This window comes from Rana temporaria, assembly GCF_905171775.1.
Source record: "Rana temporaria chromosome 9 unlocalized genomic scaffold, aRanTem1.1 chr9d, whole genome shotgun sequence".
Lineage (NCBI taxonomy): Eukaryota > Metazoa > Chordata > Amphibia > Anura > Ranidae > Rana > Rana temporaria.
Genome location: NW_024404480.1, coordinates 264,251 through 286,779, shown reverse-complemented (window position 1 = coordinate 286,779; position 22,529 = coordinate 264,251). Strand labels below are relative to the sequence as shown.

Below are 22,529 nucleotides of genomic sequence, written 5' to 3'. Positions count from 1 at the left end.
CTCCATGCCCCGGGTGGCAATGGCGGGTGTGTGAGGGGGTCCTCCCACACAGCCCGCCCTACCTGCTCCGCTTTGAAGCCCAACGGGGCAGAGGGACTCCCTATAAGGGAGTGAGAGGATTAGCCCGCTCAACCAGCCCCATTAGTCCTTCGCCTCTCTTTTAGAGACCGCGTGGTCAAAGTGCGTGTGTTAACCCAATTTAGAGTGCGTGGTGTGGTGGTTTTTGTGGGAGGGGGGTGGGCGTACTAAGCACAGGCTTACCTTGCATAGCACACCCACCGGGAGCCGGGCTGAGACCACCAAACTCAATTCACATGAAGCCGAGACCGGGATCCGAACCTCTAGCTGCAGAGGTGAATGGCTTGTCAGCACAGTGCCAATCGCGTTGAGCCACCGCAGCTCCCTGTCTGTGCCCATTCATAGCGATGTGTGCTAGTCGGGGGGCCACGTCTGTGTGAACGGCTCCTCAGGTCAGCTTCACAATTATAGGCCCCCGTAAAAATGCATCTCTGCATCCTGGTACTTTCTGCATTGCGGGGGCCAATCATTAACGGTCCGTTCACACCAACGCATTTCCCGCACACACGTTGGGCGCTATGTGGGGCGCTCTGATGTGCGTCGTCTGTGTCATTCATGCCTCAGATACATATTTTGGCACAGCGATGACAACGGCAGCCCAATAAAACGCACACAGAAAGGGGGCGGTCCGGCCTCAGTATGGCGCCTACATATACAGTGGCTGCCCCGCCCCCCCCCCGGTGACAGGTCGGCCTTTGGCATTTTTGCGGCAGGTACATTTTGTCTCGCTCTGGGGTGCGCTGCCAGCCTATACACAATTCAATGCAATGCAGCACACTGATGGGTGGGGAAGATCGGAAGGTGGCCCCCGGGGGCCCCACTACTCTCGCCTGGAGCTGAACAGATGAGGAAAGTTCAGGAAAAGTCAGAAGAGGATGAGCATGACAGCCAGGCAGCCAGCATCTTCGGGAGGAGAGGCCGGCCATTGCCCCGGTCTGCCCCATGACCGGGTGCAGTATTATGCTGTAAGCAGGGCCGTCTTTAACACTGGGGGGCGGGGCAAAAGGGACAGCTGCCCCCGGGCCCAGTCATTGTTGTGGGGCCCCTTGAGCCCGCACTGCCCCCAAATAGTTGATATGGGAGGGCCCAAGAAAATGTTTTCCCACGGTCCAATCAATATTAAAGACGGCCCTGGCTGTAAGACACGTGATCAACCTGCGGCCCTCCAACTGTTACAGAACTACAAGTCCCAGGAGACATTGCACGGCTGACAGTCACAAGCGTGACTCCTCCCACAGGCAGAGGGATGAAGGGACTTGTAGTTCTACAACAGCCGGAGGGCCAGAGGTTTATCACCCATGCAAGACGTGTATTTTACCGGATTCTACATAGTTAGCGCCCCCCACATTACACAGGTATAGATGAGCATTGCGGGGATATTCATTCTGAATGGTTCTCCAATCACACTGCGGGGTGCAATATTACTCCTTCATCAACATAACGCAAGACCGGCACTAAGGAAGCCCTTTCCTCAGCACCTAAAATATGACATTCACCTGTCAGTAAAACCCAAGGCCCAACCACTTGTTTTTACCGCCCCCTGACCACCCGAGTTCCATATACATTTCTCATGGTATAAACTTCCGTTCTTCTGTCCCCCCAGGAGAGGAACGCCTCGCAGAACATGTCCTCCCTGCCGAGCTTCGACACCTGTCAGAATTATACCTTCCAAGTAAAAAGTCAGATCGGCGCCTGCGCCAATTCTCTGATGTGGAGCGAGTGGAGCGCCGGCGTCACCTGGGCCAGAAACGCCACCGTGTGCGGTATGTACTTTATTATTATTATTTATATTACTATTTTTATTATTATCATTACAATTTTTATTATTATTATCATCATTATTATTTTTATTATTATCATTACTAATTTTATTATTATCATTATTACTAATTTTATGATTACTATTATTAACATTTTTATTATTATCATCATTATTATTTTTATTATTAACATTATTATTTTTATTATTTTCATTACTATTTTTATTATTATCATTACTACTATTTTTGTTATTATTATTATTGCTATTATCATTATTAATAATTTTATGATTACTATTATAATTACTATTATTATCATTACTATGTTTATTATTATTATTATTATTATTGTTATTATTATTACTGCTATTATCATTATTTTTATTATTATTATTATATGTTTTTTATTATTATTATTATTATTATTATTATTATTATTATTATTATTATTATTATTATTATTATTATCATTATTATTATTATTATCATTATTATTATTATTATTATTATCATAATTATTATTATTATTATCATTACTATTTTGTTTATTATTAGTATTACCGCTATTATCATTATTTTCTATTTTTTTATTTTACTATTTTTACTATGTTTTTTATTATTATTATTATGTTTTTTATTATTATTATTATTATTATTATTATTATTATTATTATTATTATTATTTTTATCATTATTATTATTATTATTATCATAATTATTATTATTATTATCATTACTATTTTGTTTATTATTAGTATTACCGCTATTATCATTATTTTCTATTTTTTTATTTTACTATTTTTATTGTTATTATTACAATTATTATTAATATTATATTATTATCATTATTATTAATTACATGATTACTATTATTATTACTATTATTATCATTCCTATATTTAATATTATTATTACTGCTATTATCATAAATGTTATTATTATCATTACTATTTTTATTGTTATTATTAATATTATTTTATTATCATTATTATTATTAATTGTATGATTATTATTACTATCATTATTTTTATTATCATTGCTATTTTTATTGTTGTTATTTTTGATATTATTACTATTAATTTCATTATGATTTTTGCGGTTTTACAGTAGTATATTACCATGCGTTATAGTGCACAGCAATATACAGAGCCTTGAAAAAGTATTCATACCCTTCTATATACAGCGCCTAAAAAAAAAGTATTCATACCCTTCTATAGACAGAGCCTGGAAATAGTTTTCATACCCCTCTATATACAGTGCCTTGACAAAGTATTCATACCCCTTGAAATTCCCCACATCTTCTCATGTGACAACCAAAACCATAAATGTATTTTATTGGGATTTTATGTGAGAGACACAGTGGGGTTGATTTACTAAAACTGGATAGTAAAAAATCTGGTGCGCCTGTACATGGTGGCCAATCAGCTTCTAACTTCAGCTTGTTCAATTAAGCTTGGACAATCAAACCAGGAAGCTGATTGGTTTCTATGCAGAGCTTCTACAGAGTTTGCACTCTCCAGTTTTGGTAAATCAACCCCACTGTGTCACATAATTGTGAAGTGGAAGGAAAATGATACAAATAAATATGTGAAAAGTGTGGGGGGGAGGGGCATTTGTATGGCGCCCCCCGGAATCAATACTTTGTAGAACCCCCTTTCTCTACAAGTCTTTTTGGGGGTGTCTCTACCAGCTTTGCACATCTAGAGAGAAACATTTCTCCTCCATTCTTCTTCTCTGTAAAATATCTCTGTCTCTGTCAGATTGGATGGAGAGCGTCTGTGATCAGCAATTTTCAAGTCTTGTCACAGATTCTCAATGGGATTTAGGTCTGGACTGTGACTGGGCCATTCTAACACATGAATAGGCTTTGATATAATCCATTCCATTGTAGCTCTGGCTGCACTTTAGGGTCGGTGTCCTGCTGGAAGGTGAACCTCCCCCCCCGGTCTCAAGTCTTTTCTTCTAAGATTGTCCTGTATTTGTCTCCATCCATCTTCCCTTCAACTCTGACCAGCTTCCCTGTCCCTGCTGAAGAAAAGCATCCCCACCACATGATGCTGCCACCACCACCATGTTTCACGGTGGGGATGGTGTGTTCAGGGGGATGGGCAGTGTTAGTTTTCCCCCCACACATAGCGGAAAAGTTGAATTTTGGTGTCATGTGACCAGAGCACCTACTTCCACATGTTTGCTGTGGCCCCTCCCCCACATGTTTGCTGTGCCCCCTCCCCCACATGTTTTCTGTGTCCCCTCCCCCACATGTTTGCTGTGTCCCCTCCCCCACATGTTTGCTGTGTCCCCTCCCCCCACATGTTTGCTGTGTCCCCTCCCCCACATGTTTGCTGTGTCCCCTCCCCCACAGGACTTCTTATGTCTTTCTCTCTCCAATGTCTTTCTTCTTGTCACTCTTCCATAAAGGGCAGATTTGTGGAGAGACCACTAATAGTTGTCCTGTGGACAGATTCTCCCCCCCCCCCTGAGCTGTGCAGCTCCTGTGCAGCTCCTCCAGAGTTACCATGGACCCCTTGGCTGCTTCTCTGATGAATGCTCTCCTTGCCCGGCCCGGTCAGTTTAGGTGGACGGCCATGTCTTGGTAGGTTTGCAGTGCCATACTCTTTCCATTTTCCGATGATGGATTGAACAGAACTCAGTGAGATCTTCAAAGCTCGGGAGATCTTCTTATAACCTAACCCTGCTTTATACTTCTCCACAACTTTATCCCCGACCTGTCTGGGGTGTTCCTCGGCCTTCATGATGCTGTTTGTTCACTAAGGTTCTCTAACAAACCTCCGAGGGCTTCACAGAACAGCTGTATTTATACTGAGATGACATGACACACAGGTGGACTCTATTTACTAATTAGGTGACTTCTGAAGGCAATTGGTTCCCCTAGATTTTAGTTATCAGAGTAAAGGGGGCGCCATACAAATGCCCCTCCCCCCCACACTTTTCACAGATTTATTTGTATCATTTTCCTTCCACTTCACAATTATGTGACACTTTGTGTCTCTCACATAAAATCCCAATAAAATACATTTACGTTTTTGTGGGAGATTTCAAGGGGCACTGTATGTGGCACCATTGCCTTATGTTTTGGGGGCCATTCAGATTGACGCAACAACACAGCCTGTGGCAGCGACGCGTTTCATCTCTTATTAATGTATTATAGACGCAGAGCTGCTGCATCTCCCGGTTCTGACAGGAGAGACATTTTATATCTTCTGCCTTTCAGATCAGCAACCGCTGACCAAGCCGTCCTCAAAGTTCATGCATACAGCCATCCCGGTCGTGTTGACTCTGCTGTTGGTGGTTATATTCTTGGCTGTGATTGGACAAGAGAGGTAAGTATCCTTAACAACAGTTACTATGAAAACAAAGTGATGGTAATTTCCTGCTCTGTGCAAATATCTCCGCTTCCCCACCAGTGCTGTCCTCTCCTCCTCGACTGTGTCTGCCCTCAAAGCCAACCCTCACCCTACCCTTACCCCCTACCCCTCACCTTACCCCCTACCCCTCACCTTACCCCCTACCCCTAACCCTACCCTTACCCTCTACCCCTCACCCTACCCTTACCCCCTACCCCTCACCCTACCCTTACCCCCTACCCCTAGCCCTACCCTTACCCCCTACCCTTACCCCCTACCCCTCACCCTACCCTTACCCCCTAACCCTACCCTTACCCCCTACCCCTCACCTTACCCTTACCCCTACCCCTCATCCTACCCTTACCCCCTACCCCTACCCTTACCCCCTACCCCTCACCCTACCCTTACCCCCTACCCCTCACCCTACCCTTACCCCTCACCCTACTCTTACCCCCTACCCCTCCCCCTACCCCTCACCTTACCCTTACCCCCTAACCCTACCCTTACCCCCTACCCCTCACCTTTCCCTACCCCTCACCCTACCCTTACCCCCTACCCCTAACCCTACCCTTACCCCCCTACCCCTCACCCCCTACCACTAACCCTACCCTTACCCCTCACCCTACCCTTACCCCCTACCCCTCACCCTACCCTTACCCCCTACCCCTCCCCTTACCCCTAACAATAACCCTTACCTTTTCCTGATAAACACAGCCCTGTGATCACCATCTCAGCACTAATTCCCCATACACACGAGCGGTTTTCCCGTCGGAAAAATAACGGATGTTTTTTCCGAACCGAATTCCGCTCAAACATGCCTTGCATACACACGGCCACACAAAAGTCAAGTCGACTTTTAAATGCCAAGTACGCCGGTGACGTAAAAGACTAGAAAATGAAGTTCTATGCCTCTGAGCATGCGTCTATTTGTTTCCGAGCATACGTCGGAATTTTGCGCGTTGGGATTTGTACACACGACGGAGAATCTTGTCTCCTGATACTGCTGGACCTCAGTGCTGCCTTTGATACAGTAGACCACAAACTGTTGCTGACCCGGCTCACAGAAGTAGCCGGAGTGGCAGACTCGGATCTACCTTGGTTTTCATCATTCCTGGAAAATCGATCCCAGATAGTGAGACTAGGACCTTTCACGTCTGACTCACGTAGCGTGTCTTGCGGAGTCCCCCAGGGATCTCCCCTATCGCCCGTGCTATTCAACATTTACCTCCGCCCACTCATAAAAATTATTAGTAACCACGACCTTCTCTATCACTCCTACGCGGACGACACGCAACTTTATTTTCGTATTAGCGACAAAAAGAACCAAGACCCCGTATTAGAACAATGCCTCACTCAGATAGACATCTGGATGACGGAGAGTCACCTCAAAAACTCAATGGAGCAAAAACAGAACTCCTTCTACTCCATGCAAACAGGAGGAAACTGGCCAGGACTACCTGGACACCACCACCCATCCTGGGACAAACCATCACCCCAAGCACCAAAGTCAAAAGTCTTGGAGTCATCTTTGACTCGGACATGACAATGGAGGCACAAATAGGATCAGTAATTAGCAGTTCCCACCATCTTCTACGTCTCCTTCGAAGAGTTGTTCCCTTCATCCCGAAAGAATAGTGGTAGGGCCAATCATTAACTCCAGATTGGATTATGCAAATGCCCTCTACCTCGGACTCCCAAAATACCAGCTTGCCCGTCTCCAAGTCGTCCAAAACATGGCGGCACGACTGGTAACAGGGAAAAAATCCTGGGAACCAATCACCCCATCCCTGAGATCCCTCCATTGGCTGCCCATAAAGGACCGAGTCACTTTCAAGGCCTTATGTCTGACGCACAAATGTGTACCGGGAAGTGAGAAAATAAAACACCAAAACTCCAATCGAGTTCTTCGATCAACTAACCAAAAATTATTACAAATCCCCAAAGCCCGATATAAGACCAAAGGAGAACGAAGATTTGCAGTCCAAGGACCTTGACTGTGGAACGCGTTACCAACTGACATCCGAACGGAAATTGATCACCTGGCCTTCAGAAAAAAACTCAAGACCCATCTATTCTGAAGGTTAAACAGAAGGAAAATAGATGACACGTGCCTTGAGGCGATTTTGTTCGCATTTGTAGCGCTATATAAGTTACTCACTCACGAACGGAAATTTCAATCAGTTTTTTTCCTGACTGGGAAAAAAAAGAGATCCCGCTCTCTATCTTTTTCCAGCAGTTTTCCTGTTGAAAAAAAGTCTGATGGAGCAAACACACGGTCGGGCTTCCCGACCAAAAGCTCTCATCTGACTTTTTCCCACAGGAAAGCCGCTCGTGTGTACAGGGCATTGGGCTCCATTCACACAGGACGCTTTGAACTTCGGAGTGCTGGCAGGAAAACGCTGCTTTAAAAACGCGATTTATCGGCGTTTTGCATTGCCGTCAATGCACGTTTAGCGGCGCTGGCTTTTAGCTTTGTTTCTCTGCCTCTGTTCAAAATCAATGGTTCCCTATGGGAGCCCATTGATTTGATTAGAAGTCGCACCTGAATTCGGATCATCATGATCCGACTTGTGGTGCGACTTGTGTGCTGAGGATGAAGGGGAACCCAGCCAAAATGAAAATTGGCGTGGGATTCCTCCCTCAGGCAATACCAGACCCTTCAGTCTGATATGTATTTTAAGGGGAACCCCCTACGTCGAAAAAACTGTGTGGGGGTCCCCCCAAAATCCATATCAGACCCTTATTCAAGGATGGAGCCCGGCCGGTCAGGAAAGGGGGTGGGAACGAGCGAGCACCCCCCCTCCTGAACCGTACCAGGCCGCATGCCCTCAACATGGAGGGGGTTGGTGCTTTGGGGCAAGGGGGACCCTGCGCCCCCCCCCACCCCAAAGCACCTTGTCCCATGTTAATGAGGACAAGGGCCTCTTCCAGACAACCCCGGGTGTTGGTTGTTGGGGTCTGCGGGCAGAGGGCTTATCGGAATCTGGGTGTCCCCTTTAATAAGGGGGCCCCCAGATCCCGGTCCCCCACCCTATGTGAATGGGGAAGAAAACACACTACGCAGGTTTTTTAAGTAATTTATTAGGCAGCTCCGGGAGTCTCTTCCGACTTCGGGGGTCTCTTTCGATTTCTTCTCCCTGCTCCGGCTCTTCGCCGCTCTCTCTTCGGTTCTTCTCCCGCTGTCTGGTGTCTTCTGACGGGCTCCTCTACTATCTTCTGCCAGCTCTTTTGCTAGCTCTTGCCCAGTCTTCTATGTCGTCTTCTTCCCTCTGCTCTTCTTACTACTTATATTGGCATGGGGCGTGGTCACTGAGTAATGTCATCCGGTGACCCCGCCCTTTATGACGTCACCGTCCCATCATGCCCCGGGTGGTGACGTCATAAGAAATGCCTAACGAGGCTTAACACTCTTTTAACAGTGTTAACTCTGGTTTTAACACCTTTTACCGGCGTCTGGTGTTTCCTGGACTGCCCTTGAATGCGATTTTAGGGCATTCAGAAAACGGCCCATAAACTCCACTGCTGATAAACATCCAAAAACTTCCATGTGTGGACACATAGGATAACATAGAGTGGAGTTTATGGGCATTAAAAAAATGCCCAAACTCCAAAAAACTTCAGTTTATGAGCTTCAGTGTGCATGGAGGCTTACAGTGGGGATGGAAAGTTTGGGCACCCCAGGTAAAAATTTGTATTAATGTGCATAACGAAGCCAAGGAAAGATGGAAAAATCTCCAAAAGGCATCAAATTACAGATGAGGCATTCTTATAATATATCAAATAAAGTTACATTTTATTTCCATCATTTACACTTTCAAAATGACAGAAAACAAAAAAATGGCGTGTGCAAAAGTTTGGGCACCCTGCAGAATTTCTAGCATGCCCCGCCCCCTTTGCAAAGCTGAGAGCTGCCAGTGTCATGGATTGTTCTCAATCATCGTCTGGGAAGACCAGGTGATGTCAATCTCAAAGACTCATCTGACCCTCACCCAACAATCAGCACCATGGCTTCTTCTAAGCAGTTGTCTAGAAAAGTGAAAGTGAAAATAGTTGTCGCTCACAAAGCTGGAGAAGCTATAAGAAGATAGCAAAGCGTTTTCAGATGTCAATATCCTCTGTTCCTCGGAATGTAATGAAGAAATGGCAGTCATCAGGAACAGTGGAAGATAAAGCAAGATCTGGAAGACCAAGAAAAATATCAGACAGAACGGCTCGCAGGATTGTGAGAAAAGCAATTCAAAGCCCACGTTTCACGGCACGATCCCTCCAGAAAGATCTGGCAGACACTGGAGTTGTGGTACACTATTCCACTATAAAGAGATACTTGTACACATATGGGGCCATATTCTCATAGAAGTTACGATGGAGTATCTCAGGATACTCCATCGTATCTCCCTTTTTTGGCCCGCGTATCTATGCGACTGATTCTTAGAATCATTTTCGCATAGATACACTTAAGATCCGCCATCTGTAAGTCACTTACACTGGCAGGTCTTAAATGTAATGACGCCGGCCGCCGCTAGATGGCATTTACGTGAAGGACTCATTTGCGTATGCAAATGATCCTTCTACGCCGATTCCCGAACGAGTTTGCGTCGCGTAACCGTCGCTAACATCGTTTGCGTAAGCAGAAATTTAGTCCTGCTATTATGAGGATTAAATTTCCGCAAGTCCCACGTAGGCCATGTTACGGATGGCGTTGGGTCCGCGTCGTGTTTTTTCGTCGGGTACGTCATTTCCGTAAGTCGTTCTTGAATACGACTTTACGTCAATGACGCACACGTCGGCGTCATTGACGTTTTCCGCCGAGAACTGGAGCATGCGCACTGGGCTTTTTGAAGCCCGGCGCATGCTCAGTTCATTAGAATCGGGGGCGCGCTTAAAGCGGGGGTTCACCCTTAGAGGGCACTTTTTCCCCTTAGATTCCTGCTCGTTTTCTCTAGGGGAATCGGCTATTTGTTTTAAAATATGTGCAGTACTTACCCGTTTACGAGATGCATCCTCTCCGTCGCTTCCGGGTATGGGCTGCGGGAATGGGCGTTCCTTCTTGATTGACAGTCTTCCGAGAGGCTTCCGACGGTCGCATCCATCGCGTCACGATTTTCCGAAAGAAGCCGAACGTCGGTGCGCAGGCGCAGTATAGAGCCGCACCGACGTTCGGCTTCTTTCGGCTACGAGTGACGCGATGGATGCGACCGTCGGAAGCCTCTCGGAAGACTGTCAATCAAGAAGGAACGCCCGCTCCCGAAGACCCATACCCGGAAGCGACGGAAGAAGATGCAGCTCGAAAACGGGTAAGTACTGCTCATATTTTAATACAAATAGCCGATTCCCCTAGACCAAACGAGCAGGAATCTAAGGGGAGAAAAAAAAAATAATAAATGGGTGAACTCCCGCTTTAATTTGAATACAAGCCGCCCCCTTGGAGATCCGCCAGGCTACGCCGGGGCATTTACACTCTGCCGTCCCAACTTATGGAGCAAGTGTTTGGGGAATACAACACTTGCTCCTGTAAGTTGGGACAGCGGAGTGTAAGTGCCTTAAGCGCAGCCCGCGGATTTTTAGAGAGAATATGGGCCACGGTCTTCATGGAAGAGTCATCAGAAGAAAACCTCTTCTACGTCCTCACCACAAAAATCAGCGTTTGAACTTTGCAAATGAACATATAGACAAGCCTGATGCATTTTGGAAACAAGTTCTGTGGACCGATGAGGTTAAAATATAACTTTTTGGCCAGAATGAGCAAAGGTACGTTTGGAGAAGAAAGGGCACAGAATTTAATGAAAATAACCTCTGTCCAACTGTGAAGCATGGGGGTGGATCAATCATGCTTTGGGGTTGTATTGCAGCCAGTGGCACAGGGAACATTTCACGGGTAGAAGGAAAAATAGATTCAATAAAATGTCAGCAAATTTTGGACGGTAACTTGATGCCATCTGTGAAAAAGCTGAAGTTAAAGAGAGGATGGCTTCTACAAATGGATAATGATCCTAAACACACCTCAAAATCCACGGGGGAGGGATTACATCAAGAGGCGTAAACTGAAGGTTTTGCCATGGCCTTCACAATCTCCTGACCTCAACATCATTGAAAATCTATGGATAGACCTTAAAAGAGCCGTGCGTGACAGACAGCCCAGAAATCTCAAAGAACTGGAAGACTTCTGTAAGGAAGAATGGGCAAAGATCCCTCAAACAAGAATTGAAAGACTCTTGGCTGGCTACAAAAAGTGTCTACAAGCCGTGATACTTGCCAAAGGGGGCGGTACAAGAGATTAACTCTGCAGGGTGCCCAAACTTTCCATCCCCACTGTACATAGTAATTAGTGGCTTTGTTGATAAACAAAGTCAACCCTAGATCTAACACTTCCCTTAACCAAGCCTTAACAATAACCCTTTGTTGCTAAATAAAGCCCAATGATCATCATGTCAGCCCTTACATGGTAATCAGTGGCTTTGTTGGGGCCCTCATGATAGGGTCCTTTGAACACATGAATCACATTGAACCATAAACAGTGTCCTGGCACTCTCTTCCTCTACATACCTTGAGACATTACCCCCAGGGACAGGTTCCGGGTCCATCAATCATTTAAGAACTGGCTCAGAAAAAGCTGCATCAGGGTCCAACATTCCACCACCGCACCAATTCACTGACATAGATTTTTCCTGATTCAAGTCTAAAAATGAATTGCGAATCTGATAAAGAAGCGAAATCCCACCACATGACATCTCAATATCTTGTTCTTGGCCATCCTCTGTGTTTGCTGGCTGCACTGATTACTCATTTTGTTTCCATGCAGGATATGGGTGATCCTTGTTCCTCAGATTCCAAACCCTGGGAAAAAATTCGAAGAGCTCATCAACGGTTGCAATGTTCAGGTACGCAGTTCAGGACCGGTTCAGGTTCTTTTTTTTTTTGTAAAATCTTTATTTATGAAAGACAAGGCAACACATCTCAGTATACAACTGAAAACGGTAGAGGTCAAACAGTGCACTGGTCAATCCCTTTTTTGCTATACCACAATAATGAAATAAAAAGAAAACAGAAATGACAAACAATCACATGAAAAAAAAAAAAAGTTAAACAGCCAAAGACATAGGAGGTGCAGTATTCAGGTAACGGGTTCAGTGGCGAGGCCTCCACCCCTACAACGAGGGAGCTGAGCCCCGACCGCCGGGTTTCAAAATTTAGGGCTAAGTTGTCCTCCAAGGAGGAGTAATCAGGCGCACGAGCAGACCAACCGGCTCCCCGGGCTACACACAGACGACAGCCAGAGCCCTCAAAGCCAGGGGCGAGCCAAGCAGGCGCGAGGGGAGGGTGGAGACTACACGCCTCCAGCTGACCTTCCCCGCAACCCACCCAGATCCCCCCAGGCCAAGGCCCCCACACCACGGTGACACAAAAGCGTCAGACCCCAGGAACTGATCGGGGAATCCCATGATGGCCTATTACCGAAGTCCAGCCGGCCAGCCCGCCTAACACCCGTCACCCAGCAGGTTGACGGTTCAGGTTCTTAAGAAAAGTTGAGTGACTACAAAAAGTAGGCCTTATCCATATTCAGAACTGTTAAATGTGAGACCTTTGGGGCTCTGAGGAAGGTTAAGTGTTGCTGAGAAGAATATAGATACACCGGGTTAGTGGCAATAAAAGATCTGTGATTGGCAACACGATGTGTCAGTAAGGTGATGGATGTGGGGATGAGGAGTGGAGGTGGTGGATTAGGTCTAGGATAGAGGTGAGTGGGTTTTGGTTTCTTGGGGGTGTAGGTGGGTCAGTAGCTTTTGCTGGAATGAGGGTTAGACAGGTAACTAAGCCGTAAACATTAGGGGCCAGATCCACAGAAGAATTACGCCGGCGTATCTATTGATACGCTGCGTAATTTCAAAGTTCCCGCGTCGTATCTTTGTTTTGTATCTACAAAGCAAGATACGACTGCATCTGGGCTCGATCCGACAGGCGTACGTCTTAGTACGCCGTCGGATCTTAGGTGCATTTTTCCGCTGGCCGCTAGGTAGCGTTTCCGTCGAATTCCGCGTCGGGTATGCAAATTAGCTAGATACGGCAATCAACGAACGTACGTCCTGCCGGCGCATTTTTTTACGTAGTTTGCATTTGGCTTTTTCCGGCATATAGTTACCCCTGCTATATGAGGTGTATACTATGTTAAGTATGGCTGTCGTTCCCGCGTCAAATTTTACATTTTTTACGTCGTTTGCGTAAGTCGAGCATGCGCACTGGGATACCCTTACGGACGGCGCATGCGCCGTTCAAAATCAAACGTAATTTACGTCAGGTCACGACGTATTTACATAAAACACGCCCCCATCACATCGATTTGAATTGCGCGCCCTTACGCCACCAAAATTACACTACGCCGCCGTAACTTACGGCGCAACTTCTTTGAGGATAAGGAAAATATGCTGTAAGTTACGGCGGCGTAGTGTATCAGAGATACGCTACGCCGGCAGCAACAATGCGCCGCGCTACGAGGATCTGGCCCCAGGTCATTTCTTTTGTTATACAAAGTAAACCACAGTTTGCCCAAAATTGAGAAGTCCAAAAAAAAGAGATGAATTATGGAAGGAAGTCCAACAAATTGAGATGAGTTATAGAAGTCCAACAAATTGAGATAAGTTATTGAAGTCCAACAAATTGAGATAAGTTATTGAAGTCCAACAAATTGAGATGAGTTATGGAAGGAAGTCCAACAAATTGAGATAAGTTATTGAAGTCCAACAAATTGAGATAAGTTATTGAAGTCCAACAAATTGAGATGAGTTATGGAAGAAAGTCCAACAAATTGAGATGAGTTATGGAAGTCCAACAAATTGAGATGAGTTATAGAAGTCCAAAAAAAAGAGATGAATTATGGAAGGAAGTCCAACAAATTGAGATGAGTTATTGAAGTCCAACAAATTGAGATAAGTTATTGAAGTGCAACAAATTGAGATAAGTTATTGAAGTCCAACAAATTGAGATGAGTTATGGAAGAAAGTCCAACAAATTGAGATAAGTTATGGAAGTCCAACAAATTAAGATGAGTTATGGAAGTCCAACACATTGAGATGAGTTATGGAAGGAAGTCCAACAAATTGAGATGAGTTATGGAAGTCCAACACATTGAGATGAGTTATGGATGTCCAACAAATTGAAATGAGTTATGGAAGTCCAACAAATTGAGATGAGTTATGGAAGGAAGTCCAACAAATTGAGATAAGTTATTGAAGTCCAACAAATTGAGATAAGTTATTGAAGTCCAACAAATTGAGATGAGTTATGGAAGAAAGTCCAACAAATTGAGATGAGTTATGGAAGTCCAACAAATTAAGATGAGTTACGGAAGTCCAACACATTGAGATGAGTTATGGAAGGAAGTCCAACAAATTGAGATGAGTTATGGAAGTCCAACACATTGAGATGAGTTATGGAAGAAAGTCCAACAAATTGAGATGAGTTATAGAAGTCCAACAAATTGAGATAAGTTATTGAAGTCCAACAAATTGAGATGAGTTATAGAAGTCCAACAAATTGAGATGAGTTATAGAAGTCCAACAAATTGAGATGAGTTATGGAAGAAAGTCCAACAAATTGAGATGAGTTATGGAAGTCCAACAAATTGAGATGAGTTATGGAAGTCCAACAAATTGAGTTAAGTTATTGAAGTCCAACAAATTGAGATAAGTTATTGAAGTCCAACAAATTGAGATGAGTTATGGAAGAAAGTCCAACAAATTGAGATAAGTTATGGAAGTCCAACAAATTAAGATGAGTTATGGAAGTCCAACACATTGAGATGAGTTATGGAAGGAAGTCCAACAAATTGAGATGAGTTATGGAAGGAAGTCCAACAAATTGAGATGAGTTATGGAAGGAAGTCCAACAAATTGAGATGAGTTATGGAAGGAAGTCCAACAAATTGAGATGAGTTATGGAAGGAAGTCCAACAAATTGAGATGAGTTATTGAAGTCCAACAAATTGAGATGAGTTATTGAAGTCCAACAAATTGAGATAAGTTATTGAAGTCCAACAAATTGAGATGAGTTATAGAAGAAAGTCCAACAAATTGAGATAAGTTATGGAAGTCCAACAAATTAAGATGAGTTATGGAAGTCCAACACATTGAGATGAGTTATGGAAGGAAGTCCAACACATTGAGATGAGTTATGGAAGGAAGTCCAACAAATTGAGATGAGTTATGGAAGGAAGTCCAACAAATTGAGATGAGTTATGGAAGGAAGTCCAACAAATTGAGATGAGTTATTGAAGTCCAACAAATTGAGATGAGTTATTGAAGTCCAACAAATTGAGATGAGTTATTGAAGTCCAACAAATTGAGATAAGTTATTGAAGTCCAACAAATTGAGATGAGTTATAGAAGAAAGTCCAACAAATTGAGATAAGTTATGGAAGTCCAACAAATTAAGATGAGTTATGGAAGTCCAACACATTGAGATGAGTTAGGGAAAGGAAGTCCAACAAATTGAGATGAGTTATGGAAGTCCAACACATTGAGATGAGTTATGGAAGGAAGTCCAACAAATTGAGATGAGTTATAGAAGTCCAACAAATTGAGATAAGTTATTGAAGTCCAACAAATTGAGATGAGTTATAGAAGTCCAACAAATTGAGATGAGTTATAGAAGTCCAACAAATTGAGATAAGTTATAGAAGTCCAACAAATTGAGATGAGTTATAGAAGTCCAACAAATTGAGATAAGTTATTGAAGTCCAACAAATTGAGATAAGTTATTGAAGTCCAACAAATTGAGATGAGTTATGGAAGAAAGTCCAACAAATTGAGATGAGTTATGGAAGTCCAACAAATTGAGATGAGTTATAGAAGTCCAAAAAAAAGAGATGAATTATGGAAGGAAGTTCAACAAATTGAGATGAGTTATTGAAGTCCAACAAATTGAGATAAGTTATTGAAGTCCAACACATTGAGATAAGTTATTGAAGTCCAACAAATTGAGATGAGTTATGGAAGAAAGTCCAACAAATTGAGATAAGTTATGGAAGTCCAACAAATTAAGATGAGTTATGGAAGTCCAACACATTGAGATGAGTTATGGAAGGAAGTCCAACAAATTGAGATGAGTTATGGAAGTCCAACACATTGAGATGAGTTATGGAAGGAATTCCAACAAATTGAGATGAGTTATGGAAGTCCAACAAATTGAGATGAGTTATGGAAGGAAGTCCAACAAATTGAGATAAGTTATGGAAGTCCAACAATTTGAGATGAGTTATGGAAGTCCAACACATTGAGATAAGTTATAGAAGTCCAACAAATTGAGATAAGTTATTGAAGTCCAACAAATTGAGATAAGTTATGGAAGTCCAACAAATTGAGATGAGTTATGGAAGGAAGTCCAACACATTGAGATGAGTTATGGAAGGAAGTCCAACAAATTGAGATGAGTTATGGAAGTCCAACAAATTGAGATAAGTTATGGAAGTCCAACAAAGTGAGATGAGTTATGGAAGGAAGTCCAACACATTGAGATAAGTTATAGAAGTCCAACAAATTGAGATAAGTTATTAAAGTCCAACAAATTGAGATAAGTTTTGGAAGTCCAACACATTGAGATGAGTTATGGAAGGAAGTCCAACAAATTGAGATAAGTTATGGAAGTCCAACAAATTGAGATAAGTTATGGAAGGAAGTCCAAAAAATTGAGATAAGTTATGGAAGGAAGTCCAACAAATTGAGATGAGTTATGGAAGTCCAACACATTGAGATAAGTTATGGAAGTCCAACACATTGAGATAAGTTATGGAAGTCCAACACATTGAGATTAGTTATGGAAGTCGACAAACTGTGATGAGTTATGGACTTTCTGTATACATGGGGTAGATGTTGTAGCTAAAGATAACCTTAAAGTGTCTAGGACAGTGATGGCGTTCCCAGATGTTTTGGAACTACATTTCCCATGATGCTCAACTACACTGCAGAGTGCATGAGCATCATGGGAAATGTAGTTCCAAAACTGGGGTAACGAGGTTCTCCATCACTGTCTAGGGTAATAATACTGTGGTGGGCAGCTTGTGGTTCCAGTGAGTACCTCTGTTTGCCTTTAACCCAATTTCTGCATCACTGTGGACCCCAGGCTGCGGACAGAGCCTTCACATCTGCTAATACTTGAAGGCACATTTCTGCAGAATGGTTCCTATAGACACTATTTAGGCCTTGATGTTTTCACTTTAAGCAATCACATGTGCCGATCATCTCCTGACAATTGAAATCGATCACAGAACAGGTCAGTAAGGTAATCTTTTTCTCCCTGTCAGGAGTGGGTTGGAGTTTCCAAAGAAGCCGTGGAGAAGATGAAACTCAATTACACCGAAACATTTTGCACTGTCACCGAGGACTCGGAATGTCCCGGACCAGATGGGAAGACCCTTACATCCCCCTCACCAGAAAACTGAGAGCTCTTCGGTCAGGACAAGGAGGAGCCCATGGTGATCTTGAAGAAATCGTTCATTTGAATGTCTAGTGAACTGTGTTGAAGATGTCTTTATAAACATACTTGATGAACCATAGTTCCGTGGTCTAGGATGCCTCATCTAGGACTATTCCTTAAAATTCTCCGATTGTTAATAACGACCAGATCACATTTGTATGCTTTTATAAAAAGGTGGTGTTCACCGAGTGCCCTCTTGGTCATGTACTCTCAATTTTAAGCCCCTTAATCAGTTAGGACCTAGGATGTACCTGGAACATTTCAGAGTCCTTCATCATAAGCTCCTTAACCAAGCTAAGGACCTAGGACTTTCCTGGGACATCCTAGACCACATGTGTCAAATACAAGGCCCGCGGGCCGAATCCGGCCCTCCAGGCCATTTCATGTGGCCCTCGCACCTCTCCTGCAGCTGGAGGAGAGCTCCAGCCCTCCTCTGGTCCTTCTCCAGACCCTTAATTTCTGCTTTCAAGCAATGCATCCAGCTTCTTCCCAGCAGCAGCATAAGGAATGGGGGGTGCACTGTGATGTACGGTAAAGTGGGGGACTCAACTTCTGATGGTGGGGGGGCTCTTGACATCTAATATAAGGGGAGGGGATACACTGGGCATCTAATCTTACGGATACAACCGGCCCCTATGAGGGCAATCATAATGCTGATGCGGCCCCTGATAAAAATGAGTTTGACACCCCCTGCCCTAGACCTTCATCCCACACTCAACTAGGATTCCTCCAGAGGTTGCTAGAGGTTCCTTGAGCTGTAGCTGGTTGGATTCCCATTTATTGCACAGATCCAGGACCAACTCCATGACAATGGTGATCAGTTTATGTGTCTGTAAGGAACATTCTTCCCACTGATCACCAATGTAAGGAACATTCTTCCCACTGATCACCAATGTAAGGGACATTCTTCTCACTGATCACCAATGTAAGGGACATTCTTCTCACTGATCACCAATGTAAGGGACATTCTTTCCACTGATCACCAATGTAAGGGACATTCTTCTCACTGATCACCAATGTAAGGGACATTCTTCTCACTGATCACCAATGTAAGGGACATTCTTCTCACTGATCACCAATGTAAGGAACATTCTTCTCACTGATCACCAATCTAAGGAACATTCTTCTCACTGATCACCAATCACCAATGTAAGGGACATTCTTCCCACTGATCACCAATGTAAGGGACATTCTTCTCACTGATCACCAATGTAAGGGACATTCTTCTCACTGATCACCAATGTAAGGAACATTCTTCCCACTGATCATCAATGTAAGGAACATTCTTCCCACTGATCACCAATGTAAGGGACATTCTTCTCACTGATCACCAATGTAAGGGACATTCTTCTCACTGACCACCAATTTAAGGGACATTCTTCTCACTGATCACCAATGTAAGGGACATTCTTCTCACTGATCACCAATGTAAGGGACATTCTTCTCATTGATCACCAATGTAAGGGACATTCTTCCCACTGATCACCAATGTAAGGAACATTCTTCCCACTGATCACCAATGTAAGGGACATTCTTCTCACTGATCACCAATGTAAGGGACATTCTTCCCACTGATCACCAATGTAAGGGACATTCTTCTCACTGATCACCAATGTAAGGAACATTCTTCTCACTGATCACCAATGTAAGGGACATTCTTCTCACCGATCACCAATGTAAGGGACATTCTTCCCACTGATCACCAATGTAAGGGACATTCTTCTCACCGATCACCAATGTAAGGAACATTCTTCCCACTGATCACCAATGTAAGGGACATTCTTCTCACTGATCACCAATGTAAGGGACATTCTTCTCACTGATCACCAATGTAAGGGACATTCTTCTCACTGATCACCAATGTAAGGGACATTCTTCCCACTGATCACCAATGTAAGGGACATTCTTCTCACTGATCACCAATGAATTTGCTACATAAAGGGTTCCCCTGTGACCTTGAAATTATTTCAGGGGTTCCCCTGGGGTGAAACGTACATTCCACAGTTTCCACCCCCACCCCCGGTCACCAGTTATGGACCTCGGACAGTCCTGGTGTCCTGTGATCAGTCTAACAGAAAAGTAGAGGTGAGTCTTTGGACATCCATCATTTAGAGTGAAGGAACAAATCCCCATTGGTGGCAGAGAGGGGCGGGGAATCCCCATTGGTGGCAGATGGGCAGGGAATCCCCATTGGTGGCAGAGAGGGGCGGGGAATCCCCATTGGTGGCAGAGAGGGGCGGGGCTTGGCAGCTCTCCCCAAATAAATTGGAGACTCCTAACTGCAACTGTTGTATTTTTTTTTTATTTTTACTATTTTTTGCATGTTCTTTCATTTCATTTGTTAGTTGTCTTGTAGTGTTAAGATTAGGAAAATGTAATTGCAAAAAAAAAAAAAAAAATTTAAATTAAAACGTAGGTTTGCCGTGCTTTGCACAAGGAACGTAAAATAACTGACACAAAGTACCGAATAAAACTTTTCTCTATAGTAACACTGTAGCAGATTTATTTCAAAACGATTTGCTGGTCAAACTGGAAAAAAAAAGTATATTTTTAATTTTTAAACTTCTTTAACTGTCTTTTAAATGTATAGAAATTCAAATACATTTTGGAAGACAAAGAAAATTCTATTCACAGAAGAAATTTGGGCGTCCCCTGCAACATGAATGTCATTTTTGGTCGAGATACTCCCAGAGGGAAAAAATCGCATATAAAGGGATGAAGACCCTGTCACTTTCCTCATTAGAGCCCTACAGGTGCAGCAGCCGATTGATTGTCCCTTGTAGTACCTCTTCTCCACCACAAGATGTCCCCAGTCTTCTGGATTTAATAACAGCCCAGAAGACTGAGGAAAGGCTGTGAGTGTGGAGAGTCATGGTCACACCCCCTGAGCACAGCGCCTGCACTCACAATGCAGAGAGTGGCCATGATGTCATGACGTCAGCTCTGGCTTCAATGCTTGTTTCAGTCCAGAGCTGTCCCTTGTAGTGCCTCTTCACCACAAGATGTCCTCAGTCTTCTGGATTTAATGACAGCCCAGAAGACTGAGGAAAGACTGTGAGTGTGGGGAGTCATGGCCACACCCCCTGAGCACAGCGCCAGCACTCACAACTCAGCTGTGATGTCATTACATCACATCATTTAATCCAAAGTTGTCCCTTGCAGTACAGATTTTTCACCACAAGATGTCTTAGTCTTCTGGATTTAATGACAGCCCAGAAGACTGAGGAAAGGCTGTGAGTGCGGGGAGACATGGCCACACCCTCTGAGCACAGCGCCTGCACTCACAACTCAGCTGTGATGTCATTACGTCACATTATTAAATCCAGAGCTGTCCCTTGCAGCCTTACCTCTTTTTACCCACAAGATGTCCTCAGTCTTCTGGATTTAATGACACCCAGTGTCACTCAGCTCAGAAGACTGAGGAAAGGCTGTGAGTGCTGGAAGTCATGGCCACACCCCCTGAGCACAGCGCAGAGAGTGTCCATGATGTCATGACGTCAGCTCTGGCTGCAATGCTTGTTTCAGTCCAGGGTTGTCTCTTGCAGTACCTCTTCTTCACCACAAGATGTCCTCAGTCTTCTGGATTTAATGACAGCCCAGTAGACTGAGGAAAGACTGTGAGTGCGGGGAGTCATGGCCACACCCCCTGAGCACACTCAGCTGTGATGTCATCACGTCACATTATACAGGGGAAAAAAACTTGCTGCTGGGGAGGGGAAAGCTCAATAGTGGGAGGGGAAGATTGGAGTGAACTATTGATCGATCCGATAATTCTATCTGTGGAAAATACATTTTGTTGATCATGCGGCTGTATTTGAATGCGCTTTTCTGTTGAATAATTTGTATGTTTTTATTATTATAAATGGATAACTGTGAAGGACTTTTTACCTATATGCTTCAGGTTAATCCTCCCTGCTTGTTTAAGGCTGTTAATTGTATTTACCCTTCTGCAGCCAGTCCTGTTTCAAATGTTAATTGTTCTAGCCCTGTGTTTACTGGTTACTGTGATTAGATAAGTGGCTCATGTTAATTATGCTGATTGCTTCATTGTGGTAATTATCTCTCTATATGCGGAGCCGAACCGGCTAGATACTGAGTAGTTCAAAGAAATATCTTTATTTCGAAGGAGCTGTATTGAAGACCCCCCACTGTGTAAGGGGGGGCGGAGATTTGTCATTGTAACAGTTTTGGAAATGACATATAAGCTGTGTGTTATAACATTAAACTCAGTCTTGGTTCCAGCATCCAGTCTTGACTCATGTGTGGGAGATCCTGTGATGTTCTTGTATGGAGAGGAGGGAATGCTTGACGGGGATATCATACCGATACCGTCACAATTGGTTGGTAGCAGTGGGATTTTCCCTTCTACTCTCCTTTACACCCGGATTCCAAGCAGACACTGGAAGAACTACTGGAAGTTTGTGGAAGGATTGCTAGCAACAAAACCAAGCGGGTCATCATAGCAGAATCAATGGAGATAGACCAGGAGGACGGGATTGCAGCAACGCCAGCAGTACAAGAGATGGAGACACCAGTGATTCAGGAGGAGGAATCGCCAGCCAACAAGCTAATAAGAGAGAAGCTAGCGTGGTTCGGCCCGAACCCAACGACGGATGTGGTGCTGAAAGTGATGGACCTGTTAGCGAAGGAGGCTAAAGAAATAAGAGACGCAGAACTACAGTTAAAACTGGCAGCAGTCCAACAAGCAGCCGCACCTTCTACGAACAATGAGTACAGCACAGCAGACGCAAGGAAGATTCCGTTTAGCGCTTTTAAAGCTTTTGATGAAAAGGACTGTGAAATTGATAACTACCTGGCGGATTTTGAGCGACAATGTAACCTGCACCGAATAGCTAGAGGA

The 22,529-nt window shown here is 43.9% G+C and overlaps 1 protein-coding gene across 1 annotated transcript in view; it reads left to right on the top strand.

Annotated features, from left to right (window-relative positions):
* IL2RG (interleukin 2 receptor subunit gamma) overlaps positions 1-18,086 on the top strand; it is a 44,259-nt gene extending 26,173 nt beyond the window's left edge. Inside the window, exons 5-8 of the mRNA XM_040334422.1 lie at positions 1,682-1,841; positions 5,071-5,179; positions 12,003-12,081; positions 17,496-18,086. Coding sequence (XP_040190356.1) covers positions 1,682-1,841; positions 5,071-5,179; positions 12,003-12,081; positions 17,496-17,633 — 486 coding nt within the window. The 3' untranslated portion in view covers positions 17,634-18,086. The remainder of the gene's footprint in view (positions 1-1,681; positions 1,842-5,070; positions 5,180-12,002; positions 12,082-17,495) is intronic.
* Positions 18,087-22,529: the final 4,443 nt, after the last annotated feature.